The sequence below is a fragment of the Diceros bicornis genome, chromosome 23, assembly GCF_020826845.1.
Source record: "Diceros bicornis minor isolate mBicDic1 chromosome 23, mDicBic1.mat.cur, whole genome shotgun sequence".
NCBI lineage: Eukaryota > Metazoa > Chordata > Mammalia > Perissodactyla > Rhinocerotidae > Diceros > Diceros bicornis.
The window spans coordinates 47,606,095-47,618,861 of record NC_080762.1 but is presented as its reverse complement, the minus strand read 5'-3'; the positions used below and the strand labels follow the sequence as shown (position 1 = coordinate 47,618,861).

The window sequence follows — 12,767 nt, the reverse complement described above, 5'->3', positions numbered from 1 at the left end:
AATAAAAAGCCATCAAACCAAAAAGTCACAAAAGAAAAATTACAATTCTATTTGCAGTGCATCTTATTAAATGTAATCTTTCAAAAATGTACATAATGAGACAAGATTTTTAAAAATTATTTTGAAGCACAAGTGGTTAATACAGTATACCATGACACTTAAAAGAACATCGTCTGCCTTATGTGCAGGAAGAGTAAGGAAGAGTAAGAAATAACCAGGCAAACTGGGACAGGGTGACAATTCCAGGTGGGAGCAAGAGGAGGTACAAGGGTCCACAATGGGACGGGCAGGCCACATCTGAGGATGCAGGGAGGCCAGTGAGGTTGATCTAGAGAGTGAGCATAGGCTGGGAAGAAATAAGCCCAGAGCAGGAGTCGATAGTCAGACCCCGCTCGTACTCATAGGCAGGGGGTGGAGTTTTGTTCTTTATTCCAAAAACACTAGAAAACACTGGAAAAGTTATGCAATATCAAAATTTCTTTACCCTAATAGTAGATATTTGTTGTAAAAAATTGATACATATATGGAAAAAGTAAATAACTATATTGTGTGATATAAATATTAAGATTAGAAAAATATCACTTTTGCTTACAAGGAAGCCTTATTAAGAAGTCAAAAATTCTGATTTTAATTTCCTAATTTGTGTCTTCTTGGAAGGGTTCAGAATCAATTTATTTTACGGCCCTGCTTGAATAGTGGTTTTAAAGGATCAAATAATAACCTCCACACAGCTGCAGAAAATCAAGAGATATATCTGTAGACACTTCAAATGAAAACAGGCATGCCAAGGTTGGGGTGCTGTTGTGGCATCTATCCAGGGTTCACATCAACTCTGAAGCTGGACTCAGGGACCCACACTAACCAAGCTCATGAGAGACTAATACAACCGAAACCAAGATCCAATTTAGTTATTTCTAATGAAGAGTATAACCAGTAGCAGGATTAGATAGTTTCACCCTCTAGGCAGAACATTTTATCCTCACAGCAACTGAAAGAGAAAACAAAATTATAGGGCTGAAGTAGCTCAATGGTGACATTTAATGGTGTCCATCTAAGATCAGTAATGCATTCCTCTCCTCAAGAGGGGTGTTCAATTCTCCCTTAGAAACTTCTACACTCTTGATGGCAGGAATCATATCTTGTCTTTGTATACTAGTGCCTAGTACTCAGAACATAACATGAACTCCATAAATGTCCAGGTTACACCCTTGGGCAGAGAAACTTTCTCCCCTATTTTCAACAGACATTGTCAAAGTTTGCTTCTTAAGTATTCTTTGTATCCTTTACTAATCAAGTCCACTTCTGACTGATACATTCTTTTAAAAAAATTATTAATACCTTTAGTCAGGTTACATTCAAGTGTTGGTCTAGGATCTAGTCTTTCCCTTTAGGGTGAGTTTGCACATTCCATCTCTGATTCATTACTTTCTAGAAAAGAGACTTTAATGTTAATTAAGTCTCAAATCTTCGTCAACAACTCCAATAGTATTTCATCATGTAATATCCTTTTTAAGCACCAACGGGGGGTAAGATTCTAAAAAAGAATTCTTCACGTGCAAAGCATTTTAGCATTACGGCATGGTTTGAGGATTTATTTTAAAAAACACACTGAATTTTTCAATAAGGCAATTCTTTATTGTACAGTATTAAGAAGAACAGAGAAGTGATTATCAAATTCATTCTAACATTCATTTATTAAACACATTTATTATTTACTGTTGAGGGTCAGGGGATACACGGAAAAAGAAGTGTTTCCTGCCCTCACAAAGCTCCCAACCTCAGGAGGAGCCCCAAAGGTTACAACTACCAACACAACGGGAAGTGCTACTGTAGTGTTCTGACTTCAAAACAAGGGAGGCAATAATTAATTGTGTTGACAAGGGAGCTAGAAGAGTTAGGGAAGGACTGCAAAAAGAGGTAATGCCAAGCTTTACTGGACAGGAAGGATGAGAGGAGAGGCATTCTAGTGGCAAGAAAGCATGAGCTAAGGCACAGCGGCATGGAGCCACTGGTGTTTCGAGGAGATATGGAATAACCGAGTGTGGCTGGAGCACGTGAGGCTAGAAAGGAGGAGTCCAGTCAGATTCTACAGAGCCTTAACTGTCACATAAAGGAATTCGGGCTCAATTTTAAGGGAAAAAACAAAAACCGTGGGTAAATTCTTCCCCTAGAGAAGAGATATAGAAATCCTATCAGTTTATAAGAGAAAAAATGGTGCTTAATAATCCACAAATAGTGCAAACATACGTACTTAACAGAAGTAGTCTGGGGTTCCTTATGGATATAGCAGTATCATATACAGTAGATATACCGAAGAAAACACTCCAGAGAGTAATTTACATTTGTAAAAATGTGACTAGAAATAGTTCTGGGAAAGGTATACACATATGCCAGACAGAATCAATAATGAGTTCTTTACTATTAAGGCAATAAATTATTTTTTTACTATTGTTATTAACAGACTGTGATACCAAAATCTATAGATTTGTTAAAATCTTCCAATGTGATGACATTAATACATTGTCAGAATATTTTATTAAACCACCTTAAATCAATTTACCATTAAACATGATAATATAAAAATATACCTGTATTATTCACCATCTTAATTTGAGTAAATATAAATTATCTCAATGTAAAATAACCTGATAATGCAGAAACACAGATTCTCAACTATATAATAAATATATAATAAAAAAGATAAAAATCAACTCATACCACAAAAATTCACACTATTCACACTATTGATATTATTTTCTTTGTATATTTATAGTACAGTAACAAATTCCAAATTTAAAAGTCTTGACTGACCCCTTGTGGCCAAATAATTGGAAATTAAAAATCAGCAATATTTACCACCATCTCCAAAATCATCTTCAGTTATCCACCATGGCACTGTATCTTTCTTCTTCACTTCTTTTTCAGGTTGTCTAGGTGTTTTGCTTGAATTTTCAAAAGAATCATCTGAAAGCTGAATCAGGTACAAACCAGTGAATTTAAGTTCAAGAATCCCAGATTCATCACTAGAAATGTTTCTCTTACTTCTGTCACAGTTCAGCTATCACATACATGTTTTCAGCAATAATGTATAAATTCACATTTCTAAACATACGTTGCCAAAATAATTTAAAAATCAAGCATACATCTCTGAACATTGATTTCACATCCAGAATTAAACATGTAAACTAACCATGGAGAAAAACGTCATCAATAACAACAAAGAAAGAAAACTTGATCAAGAAATGTAATCAGGAAAGGGGAAATAAAAAGGATACAATCCTCTTCTACACATTCTCTAGGGTCTAAGAATAAATAACAACTGAGCAAAACTACCTACCACCACTCTAGAAGAACACAGAATTCTAAGACTGGGAAGAACTGAGTTTCAGGTGTTTACCAGAGAAATTAGTGTTTTGTCACAATGATTAAAAAACTTTAAAAAACTTTTGTCTTTTCTACTCTTCAGATCCAAATTTTACTACAATCCTAAATCGCTACTCTAACCCTAATCTACTCCCCTCACTCTCAGCCAATAACTCGGCCTCTCTCTTTACTGAGAAAATAAAGACCTTCAGTCAAAAACCACCCTCCTTCCCCTCACTCCACCACTAAACTCACCTGTTAAGACACTGCTTTCCTCTTAGAAGAGAAATTCCCTCTTCCACTCCAAGGGGAACCTGCAGGGGGGTCCCTTCTCACCTCTCCAGGCTCTCGCTTCCTTGGTGATGCCATTTCATTTCTATCTTCACTCCCTCCTCTCTCTCCTTTCCCTCCTTCCCTCAGATTATAAACCTGCTCATCACTGCATCCCCAGGGCCCAGCATGGCACCTGGCACAATTGTGGAATGGAAGTCTACTTCCATTCTCTCTACTCTACTCTAAAGTAGAGTAAAGTCTACTCTACTTTAAAAAATAAAACAAGCAAAACAAAAACAAAACAAAATAAACAGGGAAAGTTCCTTATCCCTACCTCCTTTTCACTCCACCTCTTTATCACTTTTCCTTTATATACCAACTTCTCAAGTTCACTGCTCATCCCCTTAAAATCTGGTTCCCATCCAAACAGCTCTCCTCCTGGCAACAAAGGCCTCCTAAATGCCACAAATAAGGGACGAGTGTCAGTCATCTTCCCTGATAACATCATGGAATTTGATACGGTGACCAACTCGTACTTCTTGAAACTCCCTACCTTTGACTTCACAGCATCACTTCCTCCAGGTTACACTTCAGCTCTGTGACCTTTCCACCGATCTATTTTAATAGCTCTTAGCTCTTTTGCCCATTTCTTTAACTCGAGACTTCCCCAAGACCATGCTCATGGGCCTTTTTATCCTCATTCTTGTCTTAACATGAGTACAACCATGTTTGGCCGCTCCATTGACCTATAGCCACCAGCACACAAAGAAATATAAAGCTGCTTTCTGTGTGGTGGGGACTGGCCTTTTCCCGGGAACTGGCCTTTCTCCCACGGAGAGAGTTGCAAGTTGTAACATTTCAAGGCTCTTGGAGCGTCGTAGCACAGGATGGACTGGCCATCTGTGCTGGGCTAAGATGATAACCAAAGAGAACAATGCACGTACACAATTACTGGGCTGGGACGTTAGCCAGGGGGCCCAGTGCACGTACGCCACTGATAACCATTTGTGCATGGAAACACTAAATGCTTGCTCTGCAAACTCTGTAATTGCTTACTCTGAAAATTACTGATGGTATAAAAACTGCTGGAAACTGAGACCTGATGAGAGTTCCACCTGTGGAAGGGACGCCTTGCCCAGGACGTGTGATCCTTGCCCAGCCGCGTCGATTGACAGGACTCTCCCGGCAGTGGGGCGTGGATGTTGTGAGTAATTGATTTGATGTGAAGTAATTGATTTGATATGAAGTAATTGATCTGATGTGTTCTCTTTTTGGTCAACCTGGTGTTTCTCTTTCCGGTTGATTTGTGTCATTTCTCTTAAGTCGATGTGGATGTTTTCCCTTTCCAGTCGAGCTAATGTTTTTTCCCTCTTAATATTTGACCTATTCGGATATGTTTGCAGACTATCACCTTTACTATCCTCTATATAATAAAATATACCTTCAGTTCATTTGTTTGGAGTGGAGAGTGTCTTTTACGTCTCCGATCAAATCCCCGAACCTCTCATAACAATTCTATACACCTTCTTTGAGGAAGAAACCAACATTTATTCCATGCCTGCTCTATGTCAGGGTCTATACTCAGGTTATCTCAATCTTTAAGCAATCCAGCAGAGATTTACTGATGGGGAAACAAGCTCAGAGAGGTTAGGCAACTTGCCCAAGTTGCTACTGTTAGAAAGTGTTACAGAGCTGAGATTCAAACCAAGGTCTCTCTGACTAAAACCTGTCCACTTTCCACTACACTGTGTAGTCCACCAGTGAGGACAATGTTACCCGAGTGACCTTTTAAACTTGAAGACAACAACACACATTTCCACCTGCCAACCAAACAACTCTACCTCAATGACTTGTAAGAATGTCAATTTTTAAATGTTCAAAAGGAACTCACTGTCTTACCTGAGAACCAGGCAGGAGGATGGAAGGCGGGAAGAAAACTATTCTTTATCCTATCTAAATTTTAATTGTTTCGCCTTCCATTCCATCTCTAAGCTTCACCATCACCTTGAAATGTTCCGTTTTTCTCTCTTCCCTACATCTCACTGTTTATCAGATTCTGATAACCTGCCTCAGACTAAGTCTGTTCCTCCTAAACCTCAAGGCCCCATAGAATGCGGAAGAAGAATACATTTTTGGGGCCAGGCAGATCTGAGTTCAAATTTCAACTTCCAAATACGCTAGCTCTGTTGCTTAGGGAAAATTACCCCTGTTTTCAGTTTATTCATCCATTAAAAATAGTTACAGTACCACTGACCTTGCAGGGTTGTGCAAGATCAGAAAAAGATCAGAAAAAGAAATGGAGAGTCCATTCTACTGTCTAATACATAGTAGGTATTCCTCCTTTCGACAATCTTCCACACTGCTTCCAAAACTACTATCATTAAAAATAAAACGAAACAAAATGCTGCTCCCCAGATAATAACAGTGCTGGTGAGGACATGGAGAAATTGGAACCCCAATATACTAATACACTGCTGGTGGGAACGTAAAATAGCACAGCCACATAGAAAACAGTCTGGCGATTCCTCAAAAGGTTAAAAAGAGTTACCACACGACCCACCATTTCCACTCCTAGGTATATACACAAGAGAAATGAAAACATACGTCTACACAAAAACTTGTACACAATTGTTCAAAGCAGCATTATTATTCATAATTGCCAAAAAGTGGATAGAACTCAACAGCATATTATTCAGCTATGAAAATAAATGAAGTACTGGTAGATGCTACAACATGGATGAACTTTGAAACATTATGTTAAGTGGAAGCAGCCAGCCACAAAAGACCAAATATTGTATGATCCCATTTCTATGAAATGTCTCTAATAGGCATATCTTCAGGGACAGAAAGTAGATTAGTGGAGGCTAAGGCTGGGGAAGGGGGTAAATGCTAATGGGTACAGGGTTTCTTTCTGGGGTGATGAAAATGTTCTAAAAGTGATCGTGGTGATGGTTGCATAAGTCTGTGAATATACTAAAAACCACCCAATTGTACACTTTAAATGGGTGCATTGTGTGGTATGTGATAACTCAATAAAGCTGGGGGGAAAAAATCTGGTCCCACCAATCTCCTTAAAAACAAAGATATGTAAACCATATCTTTGAGCAAACTGTTTGAACAATAATTTATCAAAATGACCAAAAAAGTTAGCATAACTCTAAAATCATGGTTTTCGTTGTTAAAAATGAGACACGGCTTTATCCAAATCTCTAACATGAGATAACAGCTTTTATGAGTTGAGGCTGAATATGAGAGGAAGAGGGAGGGAGGGAGGGAAAAGGAGGGAGAGGGAGAGTGTTGGAGGGGTGGTAATGAGGGGTAAAAGGAAAAAAGTTGGCCTATACTGCTTTTTATCTTTTACAATGAAAATACTTCCTATAAATTTAATTTTCAAAATGTGCACATATTTGATACAAAAAAATCAGTTTTTCAAATGGGAAGTGAAACTCATATCCTGAGTATCTACTACATCCTGGCAATCGGTAGATGCTTTTTTTAATCGGTACAACAATCCTACAAAGTGTTGGCATTATTTTTTCTGTTAGATAATGAAACTGAGGTTCTTTCTACTTCATCACACATCCAACTCCCTTTATGAACAAGAATGTTAGTTAAAATGTGACTCTCCTGAATGCTCTGCAAGGCTTCTCCATCTCTATAAATACCTAGGATGTGGTGTAACCCTCTAATTTATTCATTCAGCAAATATTTATTAAGCATCTATTAGGTACTGCGGGTAGAGCAACGAACATCACGTAATGGTAAATATGGTAATAACCATATTTAACATGGTTATTAAATTAATAACCAATAAATATGGTAAATAACCATCACGTATAGACCATACACTCTAATAATGGGAGGCAGAAAGCAGACCTACACAGGTAAATAATGAATGGTGCTAAGTGCTACATGGAGAATTAAATATATGGTATACTAAGAAGTGACTTGGTGGTTACCTTTTTACTGGATAAACATGAAAAAAACCTCTCTGAGGTAGTAGTATTCAAGATGAGATCTTCACCAGCCAGGTGAAGAATAGGGGAACAGCACTATTGGCAGAAGGACAGCTAGTGCAAAGCTCCTAATGTGAAACGAGCTTGGCATGTCTGAAGGAGAAAAAAGGCCACAGTAGCATTAGTGGGTAATGGGAAAGAGTGGTATAAAGTCAGTGAGGTAGACAGGAGCAAGATCATCCAGGGCTTTGTAAACCACGGGAAGGAGCTGCAATTTTATTCTGTATGTGATGGAAGGCCAATAGAGTATTTTACACTGGGGAGGACCAGAGTCTGATTTATGTGACCAGAGTCTGATTTATGTAACAGTTCATGCTGGCTGCAGTTTGTGGAAGGAACATGGGACAGGCCTTGGGAACGGTTGCAGTAGCCAAGGTGAGACGACGGTGTCCTGGACTAGGATGGTGGCAGTGGAAAAGGAGAGAACTAGAGGGATGAGAGAGATATTCTGGAGGCAGAGTTGACAGCATGGCGACAGACTTACTGCATCTTAGAGGTGAAAGAGAGAATTGAAGGATGAGTTTCCTATGAGACAAATTTACAATACAGCTTTTAAAAATATAAACTTACCTCTTTCATGAACTGTTCAAACTCTTCATCCAGCTCTTCTTTGGAATAGTGAGCCATAATCAATCATAATTTTTGCTTCCCAAAGTAAACATTCCAAAATATTTACAACACTGGAAACACTAAATAACAAGAGATAATAAACATCTTCTGAGGAAACCCATTTCACATCATGAAAACAACCAGACTTAAACCCCACACATTTCTCTTATGATTTAGTATATAAGCACAATTATTGACCAGTAAACTGGACAAGAGATTCCTAATTCATTAATAAAACTGATTTGGAAAAGCAGCTTTCACTGTTTGCCTTGCACTTAGGGTCCAGAATTACATTTTCATTGTTAATATCCTATTATTAAAGGGTGGCCCCCACAACGTTTCCTAAGTCTATACATATTAGTGTGTGTGTGTGTTATTTAACATCCCTTAAACAAACCAGGTGCTCTCAAGGAATCTTTTAAAAATTATAAATTAGCAAATCCAAAAGACTGTTTCTTTTTTACAAAGCACAAGACAGAGTTTGTGCTGTCTTCTCATTCAGCTAGTTATTTACCAATCCATATAAATAGTTTTGCAAAATAGACTGTTTCCAGATATGGAGACGTTTCCAGATAGACACAAATGGAATTTACTAAGACTCAGAACCTACCTAAAATAAAATTAATGGCGCATACAAATCAGAACCAATTGTTTCTTTTGGAGAGAGGGAAGACCAACAAAAACTATGCAATGGTGGGGCCAGCCGTGGCCTAGCAGTTAAGAGCGCGCTCAGATACTGGTGGCCCGGGGTTCGGATCCCGGGCACACACGGACTCACTGCATGTTGGGTCATGCTGAGGCCATGTCCCACATAGAGCAACCAGAAAGATGTACAACTATGAAATACAACTACCTACTCCGGCTTTGGGGAAAAAAAAAAGGAGGACGACTGGCAATAGATGTTAGCTCAGAGCCAGTCTTCCTCAGCAAAAAGAGGAGGATTAGCATGGACGTTAGCTCAGCGCTGATCTTCCTCATAAAACAACAACAAAAAAACTATGCAATGATGATTTGCAAGGGCAAAGCTCTCCCCTGCCTCTCTAATGAACCCAACTTCAGATCTGTCCCAGCTTCTGGACTGTAGCTCCTTGAGACAGCTCAAACCACAGCTTGCTTTTGCAGAGACCAGGGAGGGTGCTTGCCCAGACTGGGACAATACTTTGCCCAACCTGCAGAATAACACCTCCTCCCCACCAATAGCATTTCTGATCAGATCAGGGCGTATGGGGTTAAAGTCTTGGCCCCAAATTCTTGAGCAGAGGCGGATCCCCCCCAATGGGTCCTCAGCTCCGCGAGGTCCCAGCTCCGGGGAGCGCGGGTTCTGCAGCTGGCGAGAAGACAAAGACTCCCTTGCCATGGAGTCCGGGCAAAGGAGGGGAGTGACCGGGGACACTAAATCCCTGAGGAGCGGATCTGAGGACAGCCCTGGCCACGGTGAACCGAGTGGGAAGCAAGCGCCCACGCCTCACCTGCTTTCGCTTCTGAATTCCGCGCTTTCCCAGAAGGTCTGCGGGGGCCCAGGAGTTGCCAGGGTAACAGACTTCAGCCGCCCGGCTCTGGAGTCACATGACCCAGCTGGTCACGTGGCTCGTGGGCCCGGCGGGACAGCGGTTTAGTGCTTTTTTGCGTTTACGAGCGAAGGGTGGAATAGCCGCGGCTGGGGTACTCTTGGGGGTAACGGCCGTCGCTGCTGCACCAGTAGAGACTCCCTGGCTCTATCTGAGCTCCTTGGAGAAGTGGACGGTACGACCGGGTCACGAGAGCCGGAACTCGGGCATGATGGGGATTGTAGGCCAGCCCGGGGCTTCCTGGGAAATGTAGTTTAGCTCCCCTAGTCGTATTCCCGCGCTTCTCTTCCTAACCTTCCCCAAACACTTCTTGTTTCAGCTCGCTGCTTTCTAAGCAGAAGTTTAAAAAAATGTAATTTATTGGATTTCCTCCACGTGCACAGCCGTGTGGGCGTGGTGAGAGAAACTCAAACCTGTGAGAAAGAGCTCTGCTGACAGGATAGGGACTCTGTTCCACCATCTAGTGGGCAAGACGTTGAAAATACACACAAACACACCTCAACCAGCTACTGGTCTCAGAGCATCTCTCTGGTTTCCGGCTACCCCTCCTTTTCCCCCGTTCTATAGCGGCATCTTACAATTAATTTTGGGTTTTTAAATTTAATTTAATTTAATTTTTTTTACTATTTCTTACTCTAAAAAAAAAAACACAACACAAGTTGGAGTTTCAGAGACAGCATTTAGGATACTGAAAGTAAAACCACTTGAAAGGATAGCTGCTGGCAGACGTAGGTTAAGGACCTCTTCATCTCCCGCCTGAGCTTCTCATTCAGCAAGAGTTTATTGAAATATGAATATGTACATGCCAGGAGCTGTGCTCTACGATAAAGATTTGAATAATAATAGAGATTTTTTTTTAAAAAAAAAGCTACTATTTATGGAGCACTTAAGTTGATAGGAGCTTCAAATGTATTATTTCACTTAATCCTTATAATCTACAAGTCAGTTCAACTCAGTTTATGTTTTTGTTTCTAAGAAGTGCTAAATGAACAAGTCAGTCATAATCCCTGCCCTCACAGAGTCTTTGGTCTAGTGGAGCAGATAGACAAGTGATTGGATAATTGCAATTCTGTGTGACAACAGCTATAAAAGAAGAAGTAGGGTGTGGTTGGAAGATATTAGAGGTCGCCTCACTCCCTGGGAGGATAGAGAAGGCTTCCTGGAGGAAATGAAGTCTAAATTGAAACCTAAACCATCGAAAGCATGAGTAGAAGGTAACAAGAGTTGATGAAGAGGAGAGAGGCAGTTTTCAGTCAGAAGAATCCATGTGAAAAGATGCACAAAGTCTCTGTGAAGTTGTTATCCTCATTTTACAGGTGAGACAATTGAAGCCGAGACGTTCAGTAACTTGCTCAAAGCATAGTGACTGAACCAGAATTCAAACTTTGTTTTCACTTCCTTATCCAGCTTCCATTCTATCATCCTTCCAATGGTCTTTTGCAAATACTCTCCACTGCTTTGCCCCAATGCCCTTGGAGCACACCTACCTGATAAAACACCCCTGTAGCCATTGAATATAGCTCGACAAAATCACCCAACAGGCCAGACTATATCCAGTTTTCTGAGACACTTCAACTCCTTGGAGTACAAACATGAAGTTGTTTTATTTTTAATGATCACTCCTTTTAAGTGCAGTGGTGAATATCACTATCCCTTTCCTTATCATCTTAGAGAAATTTTAGATTCCATAAACTTTTAGTAATATCTAGATATTAAAACCTAGTCAATACAGTTTAAAAACAGAAACTTCTTAACTAATTCATAGTTGTCTTTTTATTTGGAGAGGCTTGGAATGGAGAGGGGAGCATGATCCACTTTTTACACAAATTGTCTTCCTCTTTCTTTTAAAGTCTAGAGGGATGGGGAGGAGCATTTGGGGAAGAGGGCAGATGTCTCTTTTCTTCATGAAGCAAAATCACAGACTTCTACTTTCTGGTTGTCTCCACTTCTCTGCATGGCTAGATAGCCAGATGTCTGGCTCCAGTGCCCTGCTTGGGTCAGGCATCCAAATGTTGACTCGCGTGGGATGAAAGTGTGGGTTCTTCAGAGGTCCCTACATAGTTCCCTGAGAGATGGAATCTTGTTCTGGCTCCATTTGTCAGTCATCACCTCCCCAAGCTTTCATCATAAGCAATTTGCGCCCCACACTCCCTGTTCTGCCATCTCTTACTACTGGAGTGTCCTTGCCAAGGACACCTCTTGGGTAGAATATTAGCAAGATGGCTCAAGACCAGTTGCTTTCCTGGCTTTCTATGTGGCTCATGGAAAGCTGATTCATATATGCCATGTCAAATGGTGAGAACGCAGGCTGCTATATCACAACCCCTTCTCTCAGCACTGAATCTCTCCACATATTTTCCCTTGATTAGTGACATATAGGTAATGTATATGTGTAAATATCAAGATGTTTGTTGACCCTTGTTCAATGTAGGTACGAGATAATGGTAGGTTCCCATTCCATAGCCTAGTAGGTTGCTTTCCCACCCACCCCTACTAGTAAGCTTCTTACAGATTGGCCTGTTTCACATTAATTTATACATATGCTTTAGCCTCAGATCTTCTTGGCCTCTTCTTTTACTCTAGCTACAGCTGCTAGGACCACTTCCACTCAGACCTTGACTGAGTTACACAGGTGTAACTCGACTGTGTGCCTGCCTTGAACCTGCAGTGTAGACCTCTTGCTTTCTGATCCCTGGGGGAATCCATTCAGCACTCAACACTTGCAACTTGGAAGTGTAGAGTACTTAACCTCTGGGGTCCCATCCTTGATCAATGGGGGTTGGAGCTGATGAATAAATGATTCCCCCTTTTGACCTCAGGGGTCTATGTATTGATACACATTTCATAAGACTTCTCAGAATGTCCTGTGTGATGCAGAACCATTTGTTCACAACAGTGGCCAACTTGGTAACACATTTTCAAATTGGCTTTCCATCCT

The 12,767-nt window shown here is 40.5% G+C and overlaps 1 protein-coding gene across 1 annotated transcript in view; it reads right to left on the bottom strand.

Moving 5' to 3' along the window:
• The window catches only part of CEP162 (centrosomal protein 162), an 89,983-nt gene extending 80,020 nt beyond the window's left edge, over positions 1–9,963 (bottom strand). The window contains exons 1-3 of the mRNA XM_058566688.1: positions 9,735–9,963; positions 8,223–8,341; positions 2,857–2,971 (exon numbers count right to left, since the gene is read on the bottom strand). Coding sequence (XP_058422671.1) covers positions 2,857–2,971; positions 8,223–8,279 — 172 coding nt within the window. The 5' untranslated portion in view covers positions 8,280–8,341; positions 9,735–9,963. The remainder of the gene's footprint in view (positions 1–2,856; positions 2,972–8,222; positions 8,342–9,734) is intronic.
• Between the last annotated feature and the right edge of the window lie 2,804 nt (positions 9,964–12,767).